Source organism: Arvicanthis niloticus, chromosome 18 (genome assembly GCF_011762505.2).
Source record: "Arvicanthis niloticus isolate mArvNil1 chromosome 18, mArvNil1.pat.X, whole genome shotgun sequence".
NCBI lineage: Eukaryota > Metazoa > Chordata > Mammalia > Rodentia > Muridae > Arvicanthis > Arvicanthis niloticus.
Window position 1 is genome coordinate 1515125 of NC_047675.1, and position 26159 is coordinate 1541283.

General features: G+C 41.1%; 1 protein-coding gene across 6 annotated transcripts in view; it reads right to left on the reverse strand.

The window, feature by feature from the left end:
• Large1 (LARGE xylosyl- and glucuronyltransferase 1) overlaps positions 1-26159 on the reverse strand; it is a 425417-nt gene that overhangs the window by 221984 nt on the left and 177274 nt on the right. For all 6 annotated transcript variants that reach the window (XM_034522395.2, XM_034522396.2, XM_076915421.1 and 3 more), the window contains one exon: positions 3353-3654. In XM_034522395.2, coding sequence (XP_034378286.1) covers positions 3353-3654 — 302 coding nt within the window. The remainder of the gene's footprint in view (positions 1-3352; positions 3655-26159) is intronic.

A 26159-nucleotide genomic window follows, 5' to 3' on the forward strand; every position in this document is an offset into this window, starting at 1 on the left:
TGTGGAGAAGCCCAATGCAGCCCATGTGGACAGATGCCAAGAAAGGTGGCCCTGAGCCTGAATTACTGAGGCTGAATTACTGATTCAGTCACAAACAAATATCATTTTCCCAGGGTACCCAAAACAAAAATATTCAGCAAATTTCTTTCTGAACTCCAAATACTGTGACTGCAAATAAAATGACTGCTGTTGGGCTGAGTGGATGGCTCAGTGGTTAAGAGGACTGAAATTCAAATGCAAACACCATGTGTAGGCATAGCCACACATACCTTTATCCCCAGCACTGGGGGAAGGTGAAGATACAGGTGCCAGAACTTGCTAACCTACTATCCTAGATCACATGGAAGACTTTAGGTTCCACGAAAAGACCTTGTCTCAAAAAGTGAGGTAAAGAGTAAAAGAGAAAGTCACCCATGATCTTCCTCTGATCTCCACACATGCATGCATGGGAGTGCACACCATGACCAAATTTCCCACATGACTGCTATTGCTTTACGGCATTAAATGTCAGTTGGTTGACTACACAGCCACAGGAAACAACATCCATAGCAAGTATAGGGACTCTCACTTCATACCCACAAACTCATTTCATCCTCATGGCCATAGGAAAGAAATGTTGTTACTCTCCTTTACATTCAAGAGGAAAAATAAGTTGCCCAGGCTTATGGGTTCAATGAGAAGCATTGGAAGGACTCATATTTGAGATTCTTGCCTGCAGTCATAGCAAAATAATAAATAAATAATGTTACACATATTAAATTCTCAGAAATGTCAACATGGGAAAGGCAAGAAATACATACATGTGTTTGCATACATGGAAGAGTAAAGATGAAAATAGATCATTTAACTTTGAGGTGCAAAGATTCCAGCCTCTACTAAAATGGTATTGCTTGAGCAACAAAAATATGCAGGAATAAAATGGGCAGCTGGTTGAAGGCCACATAATTAGGAGAGGATGAAAGGCTGGTAGTTCTTTCACCAGTGAGCTCTGCTGACAGCATAGAAGTCATTATGGTAACTTTCAGAAAACTTGTCAGACTTAGAGGAAGTTTTAGTGTGACCAAAGATTATAGAAATATATGTGGCAACATGGCCCTATCTTGTGATGAGATGTCAAGACAAGTTTCAGTATTCATCATGGAAAAGTGCCAGGATGAAGGGAGGCTTTTGTCCTGAAAGACACATTTCTCCTTTGCCTCTGGCTTTTATTTCCCCGCAAAAATGTACATTGCCAAGTGACACCAAAGGAAATGCATTGCAGCTCCATGTGGAGGGAGGCAAGTCACTTGGAGAGACAATAGCCTTTACATACAGGTATGGAAGGTCAGAGCAGGACCATAGTGCATGCAGAATAGTTCTACCAACAACATTTTAAGGGTCTAAAAATTAATGTGACCTATAGATACAGAAAAAGAAAAGAAAATCAATAAAAGTTAAATTTCAAGTTCAATTCAAAACACTGGAATGTAAGCATCAATATGTTGAATGTCTAAATCCATACAAAACAGTGATATTGTGCCTTCAGGAACGATTATCAAAAAGTTCATCATATCTCACAATCATCTGGTTAGATTTTTTAAAATAACCACATTCATGAGTCTTACTGCCACAACAGACTCCCCATACATTGGATTAGGGATGTGACATGGATCAGCACTTTGGTATATAGTGATCTTCATGCCCAACCAAGTTTGTTAATGATACGTAGGGTAGAGAGAAAACATTCATTAGTAAAAACAGTAGCACAAGTACAAAGTGTTATTTCCTTTTCTTTGATCAGATTCTATTGTTTTCTGGCTCTCTTGCAAGTAGGTAGCTAATGAAGTCTTGAAGCTAAGTTCTGTCAAAATGACCTAAAAGACATTGAGGAATCTTGATGAAAAAGTGTCTGGAAAATTGGCCTGTGTGAATACCTGAGGGGCTTTTGTAATTGAGATGGGAAGACCCATCCTGAATTGGGTGGCATGACTTCATGGACTGGGTGAAAAGGAGAAAGCCAGTTGAACAGAGAAGGCACACATGCTCTCTGTGTTCTTAACTGTGAATGTGTCTAACTGCACCAAGTGGTTGCCACCTTCATTGTTCCAGTTATGGATTATGACCTGAGATTGTGAGCCAGAGAAATATTATCTCTTACAATTGTATTTTTCAAACTATTTTTTTTTTTAAATTCCAACAACAGAAACAAAACAGAAGAGCCAGTTTCTAGACACCTTCCCCAATAGGGCATGCTCAAATCAGGCTTGTGTTAGACAAGAAATCTTAGGATTATCTCCTTGTCATTTCCTTTTCAATGTCTCTTCTCTTGATACTACATTTCTATACAAGTCTATCTTCTACATCACTTAGTAAGCCCTCACTCCATGTGTCATACAGACTGCCCTGTCATCATCACTAATAAATCCATTCATGGGGCAGAAGCAATGGCTTAAAGTGAGCTGTGACTTCAGGGTGGAAAAGCATAATTTTATTTATTCTTAGAGGTAGCATAAGTAGAGAAAGTATTATCTGTACTTATCTAAGAAGAACATAAATTATCATAACTAAAAGTATGTTAAGTGTCCTTGGAGCTAAGGCACCCATGAGTTTCTAGAGGCTAGGCAAGGTGTTCAAGTGCTCAAAGCAGAAACTACTAAGGCTGGGTTCTTTTTCACCCTTGCTGCTAGAATTCACTTGTCTAATTTCATCTACACAATAAGAAAATGTACACAGTAAGAAAATCATAGACACAGTAAAAAATGAGCATGCTGTGTGTGTGTGTGTGTGTGTGTGTGTGTGTGTGTGTGTGTGCGTGCGCATATGTACAGGAAGATGGATCAGTACCAGAAGATTGCAAAAAATCACAAACACAGAAAATACACTTTAGAGAGAAAATGGTACTAAGATATGAAAGCTCAAAGGGTGGATTTTGGTAGGCAGTTCTGAATTGCAGAGATCATACATATACAGAAAAGAGAACAGAAGCCAAAGGAACTGCGAGATGGAATTAACTATGCCTTTGGGAGTGTCATTCACATTACAGCTTAAGGAACTGGGTTCCTGGGATGAAGACAAGGTATGAGAACCTGAGACTTGACTAAGGAAGCACAGAAAATGCAGTGATAGATTCCATCCATTCTGCTGCTGTGCAAAAGGCCTTCTTATCTCTGTTTATCAGACGGAGAAACTGAGTAAAGGGAGGTGAAAAGTCCTTGTGGCCATTCAGCAAAGTTTATGACAGATCTGGTTTTCCACTAAATTAAGAAACCCAGCTATTTTGAGAGCTCTTGTTGTGCTTCCAGGAAGTATAGGGGAAGTAAAAGGGCTAAGCAGTGACCTGGGTTATGAATAGTCACTTCTCCCAATTCCTTACCTCACACTTTTCCACAGCAGGCTGCTGCCCACACTCAGAGCTGTTTCCTGCCACAATGCCAGCCCGTAGGTTCTCACTGTCCCCTGTTCCCTCCTCCATGGAGTAGGTCCTGGAGTGGTTCCCACGGTGGTGAGCAGGGCTCTGACCCTGGGCCAGGCTGAGCTGCCTGCGCAGAGCACGGTTTTCCTCCTCAACTTCTCGAACACGCACCTCCAGGTTCTCCCGCTCCCGTTGGCTGGAGGCAGTATACCGGGGACTGTGGGCTTGGGACTCCAGGGGAGAGAGAGACACAGGTTTCCCATCTAGAGGAGAAGAGACCAGGAAGTGTTACCTTGGTTACCTCTAGGAATCCCAGCATTACCTTCTCAGGCTCTTACCACAACCCCAGAGCTTAGCAGGAAAGCAGATGGGCTGTGAATGAGAAGCCATCGCACCCACACTGCAATGGGGAAAATGTGAGAATAGAATGGCTTATGGTGGTGATAAAAATCAAGATACTGTGTAGAGAAAGACACTCCTAATACTGTTTCTCATTAAATGCAATGCACTCCTCTCCATGACACATTTGCAAGTGAATATTTTTTAACAAGAAATCACAAAATACGTATGGATAAGGAGGAATAGGAGGTTGGTTCCTTTGAGAAAGGAAGCTTGAGAATATAGAATTCAAAAGCAAAAGAGGAGAATACAGTTATATTCTTCTTATGCGAACTCTTAAACCACCTTGCAAACCCACCTCTGCCACCTCTGCCTGTATAATGTTACTTATATGTTTCAAGGCTGACCATTTCTTTTTTTAATTTTTAGAATCTGAAAAATACCAGTACCCAAAGGCAATTAGCATATCTCACTGTATAAACGCAGTGCCCAATGAATGCTGATTATTAGGAGTTCACAAGACATACCCAAAGCTGTCTCTCCTTTTCTTGTTCCCACTCTGCTGACACCCCAGGTTCCAGGCAGACAGCAGCTATCTAAGGGCTTTCAACTGATAACTCTCATGACTGACCATCTCCTTAGTCTGCTAAAATGAACTTCTGTTTTTCTATAACCCAAGCCCCCCCCCCCCCCCCCCCCCCCCCCCGGTTAGACCCTAGACCAGTTTAAGATTCCAAGCAGTCCCAGGAAGGCTTGATAATCAAAGCTGGCCATGAATCACATGCCATGTTCACCTGCACTGCCTCAGCCCAGGGCATTTGATGTCCGTTACAGATATCTACTATTTTATTTATCCCAAATCATTTTAGGATTAACTGCATACACTACTGATTTAGCAATGTTACAAACAGGGCTCACTGAACTCCACTACCCTGAACTACAAATAAAAGATTAAGGCAAACTCTCCAAAGGCTATGAAATCACAGGTGAATCAGAAGCACACTGTAACTGGGCTGATTAATTAAAAGCTTCCTTCCCAGCTTTTGAAGTCAGCCTCCACAGTTCCTTTCACTGAGTGAGTTAAATAGCACAGGACTAGGGCTATAGCTGAGTGGAGAAAGGGCCTGTCTGAAAAGTGTGTGGCCTTAGCCTCCTTTGATGCACCTAGCCTCAGTGACTCCATAACTCCAGCACTTAGGAGGATGAAAAATTCAGGGTCATCCTCAGATACACAGAGGGTTTGGGACTATGGGATACAACAACAATTAAAAAACCAAACCAAAACAAAACAAAACAATCAAACAAACCCAGGCAAGTAGCTAAAATATGAACATGGAGCCTATAATAGGGTAAATGAAGATGAACATCTAGTTAGCAAAAGAAGGCAGATTCCCACGGCATGTCGTAACTAACAGGGGATAGCTGTTTGCTTTAATACTTTGAGTTTGGAATCCATTCTGTAAAACAGGGACAAGAATGGAAACATAGCAATAAGGTTAAAGGCTTGAATATGACGACCAACCAAAAAGAGCTAGGAGGCACTTCATACATAGGAGTTCCTATGATGCCCATGCCAAAGATGATAAGAGGAACTGCAGATAGAATGTAAGGTGATGATAAACTGGCAAGTATTCTGAGCATAGGACTGTAGTGTGCAAGCAGGTGACTTCATGCCTTAGCTTCCTCTGATGTAATTTTGTCACAGGGCATCTCCCAACTTCTTGCCCATGGCCTTTGCTATGTCAAAGTGCAAGCACAGGAAAACACAGGAATCAGGTCTGTCACCAGGGCCCATTCCCATTTCCTTCTCCTTTTCTCACAGCCCCACAAACCTGTTTATAAAAATTACAAGCTTTAATCATGTGCCTATGGGAAATGGCATTCCTGTTAAATCCATTAATGGGCCCCATTTGGTTCTAACTAAACTCAATTTGTTATCTGTAAGTACATAGGACAAAAAAAAATCAATACTTTGTGAGAAGAAATGACACCTAAAAGGGTCATTTTAATAATATTGTGCCCAGAGGCTGGAATGCAAGATGTGCCAAGTGGACAATGAGTGTTTATCTAATCTGTTTTGAGGCCACATCACCTTGTACAAACCTTGCCTTTCAACTACTTTCTTACAAACTCCTGCTTTTCAACTACTTTTTTCTTTGAAAAGGAAAGAAGCTAGGTGTGGGGGCACAAACCTCTAATGCCAGCACAGATAGACAGACCTCTGAGAATTTGAAAATACCTTGGTCTATAGTTCTAGGACAGCCAGAGATACATAATGAGAACATGTTAAAACAGAAAGGGGGGGAGAAGAAGAAAAAGGAGGAGGAGGAAGAGGAGGAGGAGGAGGAGGAAGAAGAAGAGGAGGAAGAGGAGGAGGAGGAGGAGGAGGAAGAGGAGGAGGAGGAAGAGGAGAAGGAGGAAGAGGAGGAGGAAGAGGAGGAGGAGGAAAAGGAGGGGGAAGAGGAGGAGGAAGAGGATGAGGATTAGGAAGATGAGAAGGAGGAAGAGGAGGAGGAGGAGGAAGAGTAGTGAAGAAGGGGAAGAAGAAGAGGAGGAAGGAAGGAAGGAAGAGGGGGGAGGGAAATGCAAACCCCTTTCAGCTCTAGCTTCCTACAAAGAGGACTGCTGTGGTAACCTGGTTGTCCAGTATCATCACTGAACAACTAGATGTGAGGTCACATTGGTTTGCTATGCTGACAGACTGCTCTCTTTATTTAGATTCTTTTCTTTGTCCCTGGTGTGCTAATTCCTAATTATGCTCATTGAGCTTTACCCAACCTTTGAGGGGTGGGGAGATAACAACAGTGAAGAACAGCATTCCCTTGTGGTCATAGTCTCCACTTTGGGCATGTTTTATGGATTATATTCTATAACTAATCCTCAGAGGATTAGATCCCATGGTCTAAGTAAACAACTGTGACAAGAAACAATACCATGTTTTCTTAAGCTATCTATTATGAAGGCCCAGTTATTCCCCTTGCTATCACTCTAATCTATCATGTACACTCAAAATCTCTGTCTCTCTGTCTCTCTCTCTCTCTCTCTCTCTCTCTCTCTCTCTCTCTCGTGTGTGTGTGTGTGTGTGTGTGTGTGTGTGTTTGCAAGCACTTTCATGTAAGGGTGTAAGTGTCATGTAAGGGTGTAAGTGTATCCATAAACATGGAGGCCTCACCCCTAACCCTAGCCCTATACTTGTGTTGGTTGTTGCTCTTCCCCCTAGACTCTGTTGTTTCGATCTACTATCTATTTATATACACAGTGCACCCTTCCTTCTATGACAGTGTGTACATGTGTTGATATAATTCAGCCCACTTTGAGTTAAAAATGTCAAACAAGATATTATTCAAAACCTCAGTTGACAACCTCTTTCTGCCCTCTCCAGAAGTTCTGAACAAGCAAAAATACATCATTAGATTTGAATGTCTGAATCCACTCGGGATAAATGCTCTAAATTGAGAAGCAAAACATCTAAGATTCAGAACAAAGAATAAAAATTGAAATACAATCTCTGTGGAGTGTGATGACAGGGATTAGGGACCTGCTGTCCACAATGTCCTAAGAGATAATCTCAATCAATTTATACATGTTGATTATCCTGCAATCTCTGTGGAAGGCTGGCATGCCATATGGTATGGGATCAGTTACTCACTTGCAGGACTCATTTCTAGACTGAGCCAGATTTGGATGTACCTCTGGCCCTTCTAGTCAGACCTTGAATACAGGTACTAAAATCCTGCAGTAAGAGCCTGACACACACACAAAAAAGCTATTATTCTGCATATAGTTCTGTGGACAACAAAAACACTACATCCTAACCATTATGAGGCAAGATATCAAATAGATATGGTTATGTCCAAGAAGAATCTTACTTACAAAATGTAAGGAGGAACCAGATTTGGAGATCTTTTGTGTCCAAGGTCTAGGGGACTTTGTCCTGAAGTATTTTATTGATCTCCTTGGTTAAACCCCTGCCTCTACAATCCCCTTATTTACATAGCTTCCCACACATATGTTGTGAATTAATGTTTTTCAACACCATTTTCATCACATGGCAGTTTGAGATATACAAAAGTCCATCATCTCAAGGTCAAAAATGATTGCTGGGCAAGTGTAAGGCTCCTCAATACCCACATAAAAGCAACTTATGGCCAGACATGCCTGTAATTCCAGCACTGAGGGCGGGGATGGGGGAACAAACAAAGGCAGGTCGAACACTGAGGCTTGCTGGCTATTCAGCCTAGCTGAAAAATGGTGAGTTCAGGTTTTATAAAGAGAAGCTCTGTCTGAAGGGAATAAGATAGAGAATTATAAAGCAGGATAGCTAACATCCTCCTTAAACACACACACATATATACATATTCTACACATACATATATCACAGTGTATCACTGTACCTCCCCTTCCAGTATGCACAATACATTAGTGGTGTGTGCACAGGCCTCACCCAGATGAATGAGCATAAGGGCTTGGAGGTGGGATGCCTCTAGTTCTCAGCACAGAAAGCAACCCTGCTCTAGAATCTCACATGTAACCGAGGTGGAGAAACACTGTCCCATACACCATGCCAGCCCCTCTGGCTCAGATGCAAAGAAGGCACTGCCCCCTTCAGTGCAGTGGAGATCTCACCTGGGTCCTATTCCCTTGCCTCAGCTCCTGTCACATGCCCTTATTTCCTAGTTGTGGTGATTGGTAAGAATGTCCTCCAGAGGCTCAGATATTTGTGTAACTGTTACCTGGAGATGATGCTCTTGAGTAGTGTGGCCTTCCTGGAAGAACCATGTCCTTAAGGAGAGTCTTTGAGTTTTCAAAGCCATGCCATTCTTAGTTCTCATTCTCTGCTTGATATTTAAGATGTGAGCCCCAGCTTCTTGTACCTGCTACCTATACCCTCAAGGGCTCCAGACATTGGAACTGTAAGCCTAAATAAACTCTTTATTATACAAGTTGTTTTGGCCATGTTGTTTAATCAAAACAACAAAAAAGTAGTTAAGACAATGGTATCCTAACTCCTCAAAGTTTATGAGGTGGCGGTTACCCTAATCTTTTTCTAATCTGGATTAATGTTTTCTACAAAGCAGATCCAGTTGCCGAGCTGATCTCTTTCCCTCTGGGATGATCACAGGGCTCTGAGTTACAGTCATTAAACAAAAAAACAAAACAGGACAAAAACAAAAACAAACAAACAAAAAAAACCCAGAATGCCCTCTTAGAAATACAGAAATCTCACATCCTCCTTCATTATCACCTCCAAATGTAAAACAGAAAAAAATGTTGAAACCAAAGTCATTTCAGAAAAGTTTAGAAAGTTCAGAATGATCTTCAAAGTTTCACTTAGAAAAAGATGTTGGATCCCCAAACACACTTGTGAGAGAGCTGAGTATGGTACCATTTCACCAGCTTTTGCACTATCAGAAGTGTGTGTTCCAGGGCAAGTCACAAACACTCCTTCAGCTACATCACGGTCTGTACTCCCAGAAACTTCCAGAAGCATAGAACCCATTTGCAGTGGGAAGGCGAATGGCAACAATACCAGGGGGCAAGGAATACTTGGTTGTTGTGGGTAAACAGGGAATGTTTCACCAAAACATTTCCAAGAGTAATTTTCTGGAAGATACCTTTGGCAAAAAAAGCAAGCTTGAGTTCCAACAAAGGCCTCAGGGATCTCCTGGCAAAGGCAGAGAAGAGTTTGCAAGTTGTGAAAACGAATCTGCCACTGCTATGCCAAGGAAGCAGGCCTGTATTCCATGCTCCATGATGAGCACAGTGAGCTCTGTTCTCTCTTCCATGGAATTATTTTCAAGAAACTTTGCTTACAGGACAAACAAAGATATTCTTAGCACCAATCTGCTCAACCCCTTACTAGGGCTTTGGCTTGAAGTATGTGCTCATGATCAACAATCACAGGGTTTTTTGGGGGGGCTTTTTGTTTGTTTGTTTTTGTTTTTTCCCTTTCTAATTCAAACTTTGTAGCTTTTTGGACAAATATCCCAAGTTCAGAAAACTGGAAGCAGTTGGTAACAAAACAGATAAATCCACCTGCTTCTAAAGAACTAATTCTCTTTGGTAGTCAAGTAACTTGAGAACAGACAGAAGAGTTGTGTGAGAAACATTCAAGTTGCCACCAAACAAGGCAAAAGACAATGACCCTCTGTCTGTCATCAATTTATCTCCTTGGCAGATAAGTCAGAGTCATGGTATCCATGTGACCATAAGGCATTTTAGCAAACAGCCATTGGCTGGGAAAGATAAGGTGTTCCAGAAACCACAACTACATATTTAGCCCGAATCCTGAGAAATAACTAGTAAAACCACAGCCAATTCATACTCCACTCATTTTGGTCACTCTCTGCTTTATTTACCTATTAATACCAATCCATTTTAGTATAGTTTCAAGGCAACACTGACTAGAGGTGAGGAAGCAACTTTTCCCTGTGCCCAGTTTATTGGGTCCTGTTCTGTACAAGTGTAACAGTTGGACACAATCCTAACTCCTTTACTATCTCACAAAATTGAGCTCTGAAGCTCTCACAATAATAACTATGACTCTTGATCTAAAAATAAAAAAATACAGCTGCCTACATAGCAGGATTCTTGAACATGGTTTTAAAACTTCCCTTCCATTTATTATACTCAGGACATGAGAACATATGCTTTAACCAGTTTGACAGAAACTTCAAAATATCATCATTGGTGACTATATTCAGTGCTCAAAAATGATTAGAGAGATTTGGGGGGGAGGCAGTGGGCAATAGCATCCAAATTAGATAACAGAGAGATAGAGACCTGAATGGCAAGGAACAGATAAAACAACCAAACTCTGACACCATCCACTCCTGCTTCTAAAGTATGGCATAGTCAATCACATCTAGAGCTTCAGAGAAGAGCTAAGAACTTCTACAAAGAAGAGTCCAAAGAATTAAGGGTGGGTAGAGGTGCCTAACAGCTAAGGGTGCTTGCTGCTCTTGCAGAAGTAGAGTTTAATTACCAGTATCCAAGTCCAAGGGTCCATAAATGCCTATAACTCCAGCTCCAGAGGATCCAATGACTGTTTCTGACATTTTTGAGCAATTGTACTCAACTTGGGCATACAGAAACTGTATACACATAAGTAAAAATAAAATAAGATCTTTATTTTTAAAAGTGAGGGTCCAATAGTAGCCTACTGTTTGTAGCTCAGTTGGTAACTGGCTTTCCTGGAATGCAAGAAGCCCTGGATCCATTCCCAGTACCATATAATCTAATTGTTATAATATACACATCTCTTATTCCAGTACTTTGGTAGTGAAAACATACCATCTCTGGCTATCCAGTCAGTTTAGGAAGACTCATGTTACTCCATGACAATCTTTAATGATGCTGTATGAGGAATAAACTACTGTGCTTTCTCTCATAGCATTTGATGGGGACTAAAAATTAGAAAATAGCTCACCTGGCCTATAATAACCTTCTTTTTTGGTTTAAATGTCACAAAGGACTTGAAACTCAACAAGTAAATCTGAAGAAGATATGGAGCAAGAGGCATGACTGTACTTTTTTTCCCATCTGTGTCAGAAACAATGGTTTTTTTTTTTTTTTTTTTTTTTTTTTTTATCTGATCAATGGATATGATGCACAAGAAAAAATTCATTGCCTTTCTCCTTTGAGTGTGAATGTATGTATGGTATGTAAATGCAAGAACACATGTGTGCATGAGTATGGAGACATGAGCATATACCTTAATGGTTCTCCATCATAAATATCAAGGCAGCATCTCTTGCTGAACCCAGAGTCAGTACTGGACTAATGTAGCTATCCAGATTCTTACCAGACCTCCTGTCCCAACCTCAGAGAGCTGGGATTATAAGAGAGATCTAACCTTCAGTAATCAAGCTTGTGTTGTAAGATTTTTCTGTGCTCAGCCATCTCCCTCAACTATTCCTGTCTACCTCCTGTAAATGAATACTCACATGGATAATCCTAGACTCCCTCAGTAAACCTTTCAGGATTGGTAAAGGATGACTTAAAATGAACAATCTTCTCAAGTTGCTCTGACAGTTCTTATCTCCTCCCCATCAACTAGCTTTGACACAGGCCACAAAAAGCCTCTATCAACATTGCTTGACCCACTCATGTGAAGCTGTGTGCAAGTCACCTTCACAATTGGTAGGGTGTTCATCAGGGAGTCAGATGCAGTAAGTCACTAAAAAGAAAGCTCATAGCCATGCGGTGGTGGCGCACGCCTTTAATCCCAGCACTTGGGAGGCAGAGGCAGGCAGATTTCTGAGTTCGAGACCAGCCTGGTCTTTAGAGTGAATTCCAGGACAGCCAGGGCTACACAGAGAAACCCTGTCTTGAAAAACCAAAAAAAAAAAAAAAAAAAAAAAGAAAGAAAGAAAAAAAGCAAGCTCACATCATCAGAAAGAACCTGGTAATAGAGGTAGTAGGGCTCCATTTGAATTGACTGATGTTAGACACTGTGGGAGGCTGCCACACATGGTACTTGGCCACATTTCAAACAAAAACAGGAACAAGCCTTTTTGTGAATGTAGCAGAATTTTTTTGTACTATCCAAGTGCTATAAATTGCCATGCAGCCAGAAACAATGCTGTTGTGGCTTAGCTCACTTATAAATTAAAAACAAGATAAATCTTACCTGGAGAGCCCTTTGCCTAGAAACAATACACCCCCCCCCCATGCCCTCTTTTCCCATTGTCACCTTCACTAACATTAAAGCTTCACTCCAATTAGTGAGAGTTTCATGGTCAGAAGAAAGACAAAAGGGGGACCTGTATCTATTATTTTCTCCACAAAACCAAATTAGCCCTCTTCAGAAAATCAGAAATGACGAATGGGTTTTTATTAGGGTAAAATAGGTAAGAAGAGAACAGGAGTTTTTTGCTTTTGTTTTTTTTAATCAGGAATTGAATTTGACAAAAATGTCATTTTATCAGAATGGCACTTTACATATTATGTAGAGAAAAACACATGTTTGTGTTGTGGATGGCCCTGGGGCTGTTTGTATTTTGATGTTAATTCTGCTTTCCCAAGAGGCCCAGTCTGGAAGAGGAACAAGTTGTGTACTCAGGTGACTTCTTATGAACCATCCCCTAATGAATAAAGGAGCCAATCACTGGGCAAGTAGGCGGGACTCCCGAGATGGATAAGAGAGGAAGCAGGACAGAGATAGGGCCCTTTTGGACAGCAATAGTGTGAGGACAAGATGTACCTACTAGTGTCTCCCAGTTTCAATGATGGATACACCAGGATTCACCACCAGAGGACTTAGATTTAATATGGTTTAGAAGATTAGGATTCTAGTTATTGTGTTCAGTGATTGAGTTACCATTGTTTCTGAACTAAGCTTGTATGATGTTTTCCTTCACATGGCAGCTGGATTGGGTTCCAGAGAGAATGGTATGGTAGTACACTATGGGTTTGCCTGATGTGCACCACAAAGGTAATGGGAATTTTGAAGCATGGGGCTGGTGTAGCAGCAACCCGCCAGTGGGAACTTAGCAATTTGGGTGGAGAGATTTTGGAGCTCTGAGTTTGAGAGTCTCCAGGAGATGACATGCCAGTGCATGGCTGGCCAGCCCTTGGGGCAGAGAGTAGCTTGGTACAGTGCTTGAACTTGCTGTTCTTTTTAATATTTCCTGCAACATGTTTGTCTAATAGATTTTGCTAATAATACCTACTAAACTCAAAACCTGTCATCTTTACACTGTGCAGACAGTAATTTTCTACATTCATTGTGGGATATTATAATAAAGTAGTTGCAAAAGTCTTAGAAAAGTAAGAATATAACTTAAGGACCCATTTTTTAAAATGATTCACTTTGTATTATTATTAATACCATGTTTATGCTTGTGTTTTTATGTGGAGTATGTATATATGAGTGCAGCCCAGAAGATAGTTTAGGATCCCATAGAGCTGGACGTATAGCTGGTCTTGAGCCATGCAAGAGGAGTGGGTGTGCCTAACCACTAAACCACACCCTCCCCCACTGGAAAACTCTAGATACAACTTCAATGTGAAGCAAAACTGGGGTACTGGAAGGGTAGAAACCGTACGAGACACTCAGAACCAAAGTAAAGCCTTTGGTGGTAAAGCCTGCAGTGCTAGATCTTAATTGATGGTCCTGGAAAAGCAGGTGCCCACACACCTTAAAGCCAGTGCCAGGACCAGAGGGTAAACACAGTAGGAGGAGTTCCACGTTCAAGCCTTTCTGGATCTTTGTGAATTACTACTGAGTCTACTGCACACCATACCATCTTCCAAAAGACATGGTTTCCAGGAGTTCCAGACATGCAAGTAGTAAGCTACATTCCAGGGTAATTGAATGGACATGGTGAAATAGATCTATGACATTTGTAACATTATACCTTGGTGAATTAACACTGAACTTCCAATACCAGCTAAAAAATTCCACATAAGACCCTTAACCTACCCAAGGTGAGCTAGCTCTACATTCCTCTCACGGTCCTAGATACTCACTGCCTTACACATACAATGACAACAGTGGAAAATGCATTCCTAGACAGCCATTTGCCTAGAAATGACTGTCTTCTTCTATATGCCATGGCTGTATCTGCAACCTGCTTCACACTATGACTGGTCCCTCAACACAGGTCAGCCGAATACCTGTTGGGACAGACACTATGCTGGTGAAAAACATTTCCTGTTGACAACACTATTATTTCGGCTGCCACACTGTATTGAATTCCTCTCCTCATAACCCATACATAGCATTTCACACTGCTTTAAAATAGTCATTTTGTCTTTAAATTTACACCATGAACACACTCTAAGCTGCTTCTCTCACCTGTGTTCTGACCATATCACTATTGCCTAGATGGTCCTGATGACCATCTAACTGATCACCCTGATTCATTTACTTGCTATGTATAGACAGATGACATTTAACCATAGTCATCGATCACATCATATTCTCCATAGTTCCCATCAAACGTCAGGCAAGACCCAAGAACTTTACAGTGACTCATACGCAGTTACCTGGCTCCAGCTATCTTTTTGACCTCACTGTAGTCCTGTGTGCATTTTGTGTCTGCTGCATTGGCTTTCTGGATGTTTTATACCGATGCTAACTTGGGGGCTGCTGGCTGTGCTGCTTTCAGTAAGAATCTTCAGAGAAGCATCTGACAACCTACCTTTGGAGCACTGACCATGTCCATGCCCATTCAGAAGCCCTGAGTGCATTGTCCATGCCCACATTCACAACCACACTGAAGCCCTGGCACATCTTCCACTACAAGCATAACCAGGCTTGCTCTCCAAGAAGAATGTTTCTGTCCCCCTTTCCTTTGCTTGTCTCTACCTTTAGAGCATAAATTCAAAAGTGTCAGGGTTTACTGTGGTCCTATTTCATCCACCATGCCATCTCCATGACGAATAAACAACCATATACTAGGCAACAGATCAGCTTCAACATCAAAAATAAAGAACTCATATGAATAGAAATAATTATTAGAACTGTCCACTTACTAGAATCAGCTAAAATGAGGATGGGCATTACAGTTCCCTTACTGACTAGCCACTCTGCCTGGATAAACCTAACACATAACCCAATTTAAGTGTCTTAATTCTGAAGCAGGTTTTATTGCCTGTATATTAAGAAGCAAACAGAAGCTTGCCAAACTTATGTAACCTATCAAGAGTACACTTTTTCTACAGTTCATTTTACATTCTGCCTCTAGATAGCTTTTATCAGAAAATAAAGGTTGCACTTCCCAGTAACAAGGTGGGAACATGTCTCACTAAACATATGAGAGAGATCTGAGAAGGATAGTTTCACTAAGAATCAGAAAAGTGAATAAATTTGAGGAACAGAGAAGGCTTTATAGGAGAGCTTTTCTGACAATCCATTGAACCCCACCCAGGTTCAGCAACAATAAAGGAGGGTGACAGAGACACCCTCTCCACTATGAGACACCCCAGTTGGTGAGCACAAACTGGAAAGAAGAAGCTAAAAGGATGCCTGGGTTTGACATCTTAACCAGGCCATCTTGGGCATACCATGAACTTTCAATAGTAATCTTTGACAGCCTGGGCAAAGCAGCTGCATGAAGATGAAGCAGCCATTACTTCTAGAGCTGTAAGCAATGTTGCTGCTGCAAATAGAGCTGGGTTCCCTCTGCCCCTCCAGCCTCTAACACAGAAAGAAGAAGGCTGAACAGGAGCAGGATGAACTTAGGATACTAAAGGGTTCGTGGAGACTCAGCTGCAGATTCAGGCAAGGCAGGAGAAGTGAATGGGGAAAATTAGAGCCCAAGGTCTGCAATCACCAGAGTATTCAGAGGCTGATCTGAGGCAGCAGGCTCCAGAGGAACCCACAAATGGTTAAACTCACAGATTTCTTCCCTGATGAGTGGCTTCAGCTGCTTCAGCTGCTCATCAATAGAATCTCCAGCTGATAATTATTAAGTGAAACTTGAGGCTTATATTTGCATATGTAAAGCACACTTCCCTCAGAAGCCACAATGGGAGGGAGAATGTGCTTCCTGATTGTACAGCATGAGGAGGATGAGGTTGGGTGAGGATCCAGCCTGCTCTGCATGTATTGCTTTATGCTAATCAAGCCAGATATTCAGCAGAAATAAATCCCACATCCCAAAATATGCCATTTATCAAAATCCAGAGCTCACATAAGAGACCTCTCTCTAGAGATTTGAAGAGGGTGCATTTCACAATGAGTAGATATGAGGGTGGTGATTACCAGGCTAGGTGCATGCCCATGCACACATACCCTGTACACCCAGTCCCTGCCACTGAGTCCTAAGGCTTTGAATCTCAGCATTGTCCATGGAGATGCTTCAGCACTGAATAATAAGTTGAATAGAAATGCCAGCAGCAGCTCTTTCACCAGAGCTGATGGCTTACCTCTGTTACTTTTACCTTGGTTTATGAGGAGGAACATCTCTGAAGAGCATGGCTCTTCTCTAGGCAAGTGTACTGCAGCAGAAGATGTCAACAAGCACGAAAAGACAAAGAGGACACTATCCTTAATGTGAGCTGAAAAACCAGTAACTTCAGATTATGAGTGTCAGCTAAAGGATCTAAGAGTTCTGACCAAGAACAGGTGCCCAAAATTATACTCATAATAGTCTAAAGAAATGGACAACTGGGAGAAAATAATAATAAAAGTATCAACCATGGTTCTCTTTCTCCTCAATTGAGTTTGTGATGCCCATGATAATCTGCCATCTTTTTTTTCTGAAGGAACGAATAAATGAACCCTTTAGAAGTCCTTGTACATGAGCCATGAATTTACTTTATAACATGTAAATATCTAATCATGCACCCAATTTTTTAATCTTCTGTTATGGGACAAAAGACTTTTCTATCAAGATATGCCAAAGGCCCGAAATTCCTCATTGTTCTTTTTATACAACACACAAAGAAACTGCTAAACACATGTAGTTTGGGTTTCTTAAGGCACAGTTTAAATGTAAAAGACATTTTTACAAAACTAATTGAGTAATAGAATCACTTCATATTTTTTACTTTTTTTCTCATTTTCCTCTTAACGTTCCCATGCTTACCTCTCATTGGAGTGCTGCTTTTAGAATAATTCACCTTTGGTCATGGTTTCAAGGTATACAACTTAGGGGTTTTATGGAGACACTTCCTAAACTAATATGTCAAGGCTAGAAATAATAATAAAATCTTATTATTTAATGATATGAATGCACTACTATAGCAGGCATTATACATTAAAGTGACTTTTGCTCATTACACAATTTAGCTGGCAGCATTAATTATGCCAGATGGCTCTAGGAAGTAAGCTTCTGGAGGTGGGGGGAGTTACTCTATTTACACTGGACACTGAAGGGTATTCTGAAAGAAAAACTGTTACTGCAAGTAAGTGAAGACAACTTAAGAATCTCTGGATAAGCACTTTCCAGAGATCCAGTAGGAAAGAATGAAACGAATCAGGGCACACAGCTTGATGTCTTTGGATTCCAGGCTCTCAGTAAGAGTGAAAGGTCTCATAATTGTCTGTCACACTGGTCAAGGCATTTTGGGTTCTGAATAAGGCACCCATGTGCTTCTGATAAAATAACACTCTATAAGATGGCCCTTTGTTGTCAGCTTGACGGAATCTATAATCACATGGAGACTGGTCTTTTGTCTTGCTTGTGATGAATTGTCTTGATTTTGTCAAGTGATGCAGGAGGTTCATTCCCTAGGCAGGGGATCCAGACTGCATGAAGCAGAGAAAGTGGGCGAAGCACTGGCATGCAGTCATCACTTCTCTCTATTACTGATTATGGATATAAAGTGATCGTGTCCTTCAAGCTCCACATGCCTGGACTTTCACAATATGATGTATGTGTTGCAAAGCCATGGTGGCTAAAATAAAGCCTTCCTTCCTTATGTTGTTTCTGTGAGGGTATTTTATCACAGCAACAGAAAAAGACACCAAGGTACTCTACATGGCAGAAAAACCACAAGACCATGTTCACAGTATCCTGTGTTCATGTGTCTATCTCTTGCATGAGCTGATGTAAACATGGGAGATTGCCACTGTAACACTCTTAAGAAAGACCCAGAGGGCCACAGGCTCTTCCACAAATCTCTGGGAATATAGAAAACAAAACCTGAAACAATCTAATTATAGACTATGCTAGTTTCTAGCCCCTACAATTGCTCCTGGTGCACAGTTTATCACACTGAAACCTAGGGTGTCCCAATTATTTAATTACATCAACAATACATACGATCAGGTTTCCCTCATGGTTCATTTTTAAACTCTCAAGATCCTTCAACAGACCTCTATCCTTCTCCGTGACATTTTCCAGCTTTCACTGAGTGCTTCTGGGTCACAGACTGTTCAACAAGGATGCATAAGTGTAGTGCATTAGAAGACAGAACTATTTGGAAATAAATCACCAAAACAGAGAAAGACATAGAAAGGTGACCAGCTGTGCAAGTTATTCAATACTTCAATACTCAGTTAACCGATAACCAAACCATCTACCTTGGAAAGTTTTAGAAGGCTTTTTTAAAAATGCTCTTCTTTACAATAATGTCTCTGGCTGAGGTAAAAAAAGAAATGTTATGAGAACAGCATCAATGTAGTTGAGTGAAGACTCAGGACTTTGTTGGGATTCTATTACTGCTACTATTGTTGTTGTTGTTGTTATTGTTATTATTACTATTATTATTATTCAAAATCCATATGCCCAGTTACTTAATTTAATAATAATAACAGCTATCTAAGGTATATTACAGCATTATCATCTTCAGGATATAAGGACAACACAATCCGGAAACATAGCAATGCTTACAGAAGCCATTTGCGTTATTATAAACTGGTGGACAAAATGGCCTCCCCTGATATTGATTACACTAGAAGGCTCATAATGCTATACCAGATGTTGGCACCAAAACCAGAGATACAGAGAACCACTATGGGTGCACTAGTTAACCACCATCTGCTAACAAAGGTCTAGAGAGACCCTTCCTATGGGCAAACTTGCTGGGCATTTTTATTTATTAGTGATGTGAAAAGCCATAGACTAGTGTGCATAATGTCACCCATAGGCAGATGTCATGGTTTATGGGAGAAAGCAGGCTGAGCAAGCCAAGAGGAGTAAGTCAGTAAGCAGGCTTCCTCTATGTGCTCTGCTTCAGTGTCAATCTCAAGGTACTTACCTCATAGTCCTGCCCTAATTTTCCTTAGTGAGGGAGGGTGACCTAAGAGTTGTAAAATGAAATAAACCCTTTTCTCCCCAGGTTGCTTTTGCTCATTGTGTGTTATCACAGCAACTGAAATCCTAACTGAAACACACATTAACATGAAGTGAAAATAATGCACTCTTCACAGAATGGCCTTAGATTGTACCTAATCCACTGAAGTACATACTCTATGTGACGTGCAAGACACTTTATAAACCTATCACAATCGTACATTTCTACACAAGCATTTCTGGCTCCAAAATTTAAATGAAACTGTAGGTAAGCCCTGTTCTAACCCCATTGTGACAGGCTATTGGGTCTATTGTCCTTACTCTGAGTTATTTATAAAGTCTAGGTCCAGCATAGTCAGAAACAATCATTCTGTAATTGCTAAACTGACTTTTGTATCTGAGGGGGGTGGAGGGGATGCATGGTGAGATCTGAGCTGTACTATTTCCTACTGTCATAGTTGGTTCAGCATACAAACACAATGTATGCTGCCATACCTCTAAAGCAATGATTCTCAACATTCCTAATGCTGTAACCCTTTAACACAGTTCCTCATGTTGTGGTGAGTTGCTATTTTATGACTATAAATTCGCTACTGTTCTGAATTGTAATGTAAATATATGCTATGCATGATATCTGATATTCAATCACCAAAAGAGTCACAACCCACAGTTTGAGAACTACTGCTCTAAAGTGTCACTAAAGATCGTAAGAACATTGTTTACATTTCTGATATTTAATAATAAAATTACTAAAAAAAGAATCTAATACATTTTATATACAAGTATTTCTTTTCCTTTGAAATGTTGCATTTGTGCTGGAGAGTTGGCTCAGCAGGAAGAGGTACCTATCATCACAGCTGACTGCCTGAACTTAATAGCTGGGACCTATAGCATTAAGAAGAGAACAGACTTCTTCAAGTTGTTCTCTGGCCTCCACATACAAAGAAATAAAAATAAATTAAAATGCCCAAGAAGATATTTGTGGCATACAGAAGTTCTCAATCTAAAGTTACTCTCACAGTTAGATTTGGGTTGTGTACCAAAGGTTCATGAAATAAAAGGTTAGTTTTTCCTACCTGATGATTTTGAAAAGTAGTAGAACCTTTAAGAAGTGAACTTAGGAGTAAATGAGATTATTAGACAGTACTTTCGAAAAAGAGAGTAATGCCCATCCAATGGGAATTGGTAAGGTTCTGTGGAACTGAGTTACTAGTTACTGGTAACTGGTTACTGGAAAGTTACTAAGTAACTGGTAACATAGTTACCGGTTACTATAAAGAAGGGTGAATTTAGTGTTTTCTAGATTCCTAACTCTCATTCTCCCTATCCACTCATATGCAAAATTGTGTACATAAAAGCTTCCTCTTCCTGCTATGTTGCCATGAGCTGGCCTTCCATATAATTTCACAAGAAAGTAAGCAGCTAACAAGGCCACTGTCTTGATGTCCACAACTCCAAAACTGTGACTGAAAATAAACCTTTATTCCGTTATAAAGTACCAAGGATCACAGTTTTTGTTTGTTTGTTGATAGAAACAGAAAACAAACACATTACGCAATTTATCCAAGTTTCAGTAGTTTGAAAATAACTGGATAGTGGAAGATTACCAATACCATAGCTAACTTTGGTTTTATAGAAGAACCAATAAGAAAAACACTATAAAGGATATCTATCCATAATGAATTCATGGGGGTTGGAGGAAATGAGCATTTAGCTTACATCTTGGAACAAAAAATGGTCAAGAAGCCAGTCCTCAGTCCACCCCAAATGTGCTTGCTCTGACACCATGCAAAACTACAGCTTTAAAATCTACAGCAAGAGTTTCAATTAAATGCAAACCCTCCATCTCATTCCTCAAATTTTCACCATAAAGAAGCTTTCCCAGGGTATCATGGTCAACAGTCTCTGAATCCATCTGCTCCCCCATACCCTTTCATGAGATGATAAGTGACAAGCCCAATTAGCAACCCATTTTGATTCTGCAAAACTGTTATCTCCTTCGCCTGACCTCTGACAATCATCATTCTACTTTCTGTCTCTGTGATCTTGATTATTCTAGGAACTCCAAGTAAGGGGAGTATGCATTTGTTTTTTGATAACTAACCCCACTTAGCCTAAAGTGTACTAGCATCTGCCATTATCTCAATTCTTCTCCACTTAGTACATTTTCTTTAAAAGACCAATTTTTTGGCAGTGGTGGCGCACGCCTTTAATCCCAGCACTTGGGAGGCAGAGGCAGGTGGATGTCTGAGTTCGAGGCCAGCCTGGTCTACAGAGTGAGTTCCAGGACAGCCGGGGCTACATGGAGAAACCCTGTCTTGAAAAACCAAAAAAAAAAAAAAAATCAATACTGTTTAGCCAGGGGGCTGTGGACAGAACCACTATTACATGTCCAGGTACAGCAAAGACTCCTACCTACATACCCATTACCTGCCCTTTGTCTGTGTTATCTCCAGGGCATGGGCCACACTTTCAGGATCTCAGATCCACTTCAATGCAGCCTTCTGAAAAGGAAAAGTCCTTATCTTCAGTGAAGGCTCCCCTGAGGCCTCAACATATCGCATACATGGCACATTTGGTGACTAATGGTTATAGGGCCAGCTCTCATGAACGCAATCACAGTAAAATGGAATTCTAATTACATGTTTGCAATGCTTCTCTTTTCCTTTGTGTATTATAATTTCCAGGAAAAAAAAAAAAAAGAGTGTGCATTTTTGAGTTCTCATCTCTCTGAAGCAAAAAGCAGACTTAGGAGCATGACAGAGGTGCTCTGAATGAATTTGTGGCAGATCACGGTGCAGTAATACTAGGCAAATCTTCTTCTACTGAGGCTACACAATCTGTTAGAGGAAAGGAATCCAAAAGTAGGCAATGTGATCAGACAACCTCAGCTGCCGTTTTAGGAGTCACACATGCAAGACTACTAAGACCAAGCTGCATGGCTCTTCCATGCATACGGAAGGTCTAGGTCTGTTCTGTTCATGCTCTCTACAAACCCCAATGGGCCAATGCTAGTTGGTTCTGTAAGTGTTTCTTGTGGTGTCCTTGACCACTCTGTCTCCTTCCTCAGGATTCCCCAACTTCCACTTAATGTATGGCTGTGCGTCTCTGAATCAGTTTCCATCAGTTGCTGGTAAAGCTTCTCTGATGAGCTATGTGTATACTGAAATAACTAAGTCAACACAGAAAACATGTCCCTAATGTGTACATGAGAGGCATGTTGCAAATAGAAATGCTAGCATAGAAAGTCTCTGCTTCCTCTGTCCAATGATTTGTGTGAGATAAGAAGAAAAATCTGAGCTTCAGTTCTGTTTTTAGCATTTGCAGTGGAGCCAGCTAATTTTCCCTCTGCTTCTGCTCCTGGCTGACCCAGATCTCTCTAAGTGTCTTAATGACATGCCAAGATCTAAGGACATTGTGGTCATCAATGACAGGCTCCCAAATCTGAACAAAATCCTCCAAACTGCCCTGGGGAAGAGGTCCATCTATGACAACACCTCTACATGGTCAAGGTATCCTTGTGGAGGTACAAGTGACATCCTTTATGCAACTGCTTTCCTATCTCATGTTCTCATGAAAGAACTGAACCCAAGAAGAATTACAGCAATGTGTTAGGGCAGGGATTCTTAATCATGAGTGGACAGCAGCATCATTTGTAGAGTATTGTATAAAAATATCTGCCAGCCCATTATCACACAAATTCTAATTCAGCGAATTCAGATTGTGACCCTCAAATCAGCCATCTGCAGAATTTTCCGGATGTTTTTTTGCATAATCAGCATTCAGAACAACTGGTTTTAGACACAGATACTAAAACAGACACATAGCACCTAAGTAAGGATAGTAGCATTTTCCATGGACCAAGATCATGGCTTAAAACCACATATACGCACAGTAGTAACGTGGGCTCTGAGAAACAAGGACAGACAACTCGTATTCCAATCAGACATAGAAGAAACTAAATGCCAACACCACTAGAATTTCAGAAGAGAGGGTAGCACTTCAATATTCTACAAGGAACAGAAAAGTCCTAAAGTTCTGAATGATAAACCCCAAGAACACTATCTCAGAAGAGACTCCAGACCAATGTTCACTCTGACTGTGGCAAAACCTTCTAGAGTTCTATTATGCATCTTACCTAAAAGAATTAAGACTAGGCTACCTGCCCTTTTCTCACATATCAGTATTCATTCCTCAGATATGCCCAGGGTATTTACAAAAAAAAAAAAAAAAAAAAAAAAAAAAAAAAAATCCATTGCTGAAACTCAGTATTTCTTCTAAGACTTAACCTGCATTAATGTAATATTTAAGTAGTATGAAACTATGTGTCCACCTGTTTGAGACAGTCATTTGCATCCTCCATGGCTGATTTACCCTCTGACTTTTGGAAAAAGACCACTGGGACCCAATCCCACACATGTGCCCCATACGTGATTACCCATTTCTTTTTCTCCAGCACATACACTAGTACGTCACATGCTGTTTCTCTATAACTGTCATCCTCATTAAAATACAAGCTACCTGCGATCTGAACAGCTGCTTCGATGCTTCATCTCTTTTGTCTACAAATTGTCAGGTACAAAGGACTCAGATATTCACATTATCCCATCTTCTAAATGACAGCTTCTTTGTGAGACACAAGGTGAAGGTATACAACAATGTCACCCCTAAATTTCTACATTTGTTTTCTAACCCCTAGACCATCAAAGTGTAATGGAAATAGGGTTCCTGAGATGCATTTAATTAAAGGGTCATTTGTAATTAGGGAAGGCCCTAATCTAATAAATCTGATATTCTCATAAATAGAAATATGCACCCTTCCATCCTTCCATGGCTGGCCACACACATGCACAAATAAGCAGCCCTGATTGGATTACTCCTGTACAGATAAGTCCTTATCTTCACGTCCAGGGATTGGGTATAGGCAGACATCACTCCATACGAACAAAACTTTTAGAGAAGTCATGAAAAACAATCTTAACCATGGCACTGTAGTCTGGGTTCCCACTAATAGACTTTTGGAATGAGTGATGTGTGCCTGTGAGTGTGAAAGAACACAGCTTGTCCCTGGAATTAGCAGGAAGAATCCTGACTTTAAGCTTCTCCTTGAGACATAACTCAGAAGGTGAATCATCACTTCAGTTCAGATGGCTTCTCAAAATACGCTGTCATCTGCTGAGAGAGAGAGAGAGAGAGAGAGAGAGAGAGAGAGAGAGACAGACAGACAGACAGAGACAGAGAGAGACAGAGAGAGAGACAGAAGAGGGAGGGGAGAGGAGAGGAAAGATATGCTGTTCATTAGAAATGTCATCTGCCTGTTGTGCAGAAGTAAAATCAAAGCATCCTTTATATGAAGTGTGACAATCATAGAGTTGAAACCCAGAACATCAATGTTACCAATACTCTCAGCAACCATCCACCCAGTTATCAGCTGGGGGAGGCTATAAAGACATATGCAGATTTCTTAATTTTACCACTTTTTTCTTGTTAATTTAAAAATATCACAGTTTTAATTATACTCAATTTATTGTACTATACTTGCCAGTTCCAATACACTTCATTATTTATATTGCTGAAAAAGCACTTAAAAACCAAATAGTATAATTTGTTTTCATACATCTTTAAGGTAGATTTGAATCTAAAACAATCAAAGAGTGGTGGATGGAGCAGAGAGTGCTGGAGACCCCTCCCCCCAAGACACTCAGAGGCTCAGATGCCACTAAGACAAGCAACTAAATGATGGAGAGATGAAAGCGAAAGAAAAGCAATCTAGTGCATGCACAATGAAGAGAGGCAGCAGCAGTGGTATCAGAGGAGGAAAAGGAGGGGTACGAGGAACAGTAGAAGGAGGAAGAAGAGAAAGAGGAAGAGGAGGAAGAAGAGGAGGAGGATGAAGAAGAGAAGGAGGAGGAGGAAGAGGAGGAAGAGGATAGGAGGAGGAGGAAGAGGAGGAGGAAGAGGAAGGGGAGGAGGAGGATAAAGAAGAGAAGGAGGAGGAGGAAGAGGAGGAAGAGGATAGGAGGAGGAGGAAGAAGAGGAGGAAGAGGACGGGGAGGAGGAGGATAAAGAAGAGGAGGAGGAGGAAGAAGAGGAGGAGGGGAAGGAGAAAGAGGGGGAGGAGGAGAAAGAAAAGGAGGAGGAGGAGAAAGAAGAGAGACTCAAGGGGATAATGAAAAGTGAGATGAATGACAGGACTCAGTGCTGGGGGAAGGGTCACCTCCAGCAACCTCTGCTCCACTCACCACTCTTTAACAGTTTTAGATATAAATCTAACTTAAGGATGATGTGAGTAGTCTGTGATTCCATCTGAGGCCACAGTAAATCTTTGTTCCATCCTGCTGTAGAGGGCCATGCCTAGGTCCATAGCCCTGCACAGGCTTGTGTTGATGTCTGTGGCTCATGCAAACAATACCTGGTCTGGACTGCCACCTGAGGCCATGTTGGTGTGCCAAGGTTGTGAAGAGATAGCAATGCCCCTAACTTATACAGTGTGGGATAGCTGGCCCCTAAGGCATGAGGGTGGGTAAACTGGCCCTACCTCTCCCTAGCTGCATCACTCTTGAAAGCAGGCCCTGCACCTTGTCTGGGCAGCACTGTACAGCAGGACCTAGTAGTGTTACAGGAAAGCCAGCTCCAAGGTCATTAGAGCAGAGGGGTGCAGAATGGGGATGGAGGGGAGTGGGGGGGGAGGGGTTAGGGAGAGGTTTGCTGTCTGTTCTACTCAGGTAAGTTGACCTGCC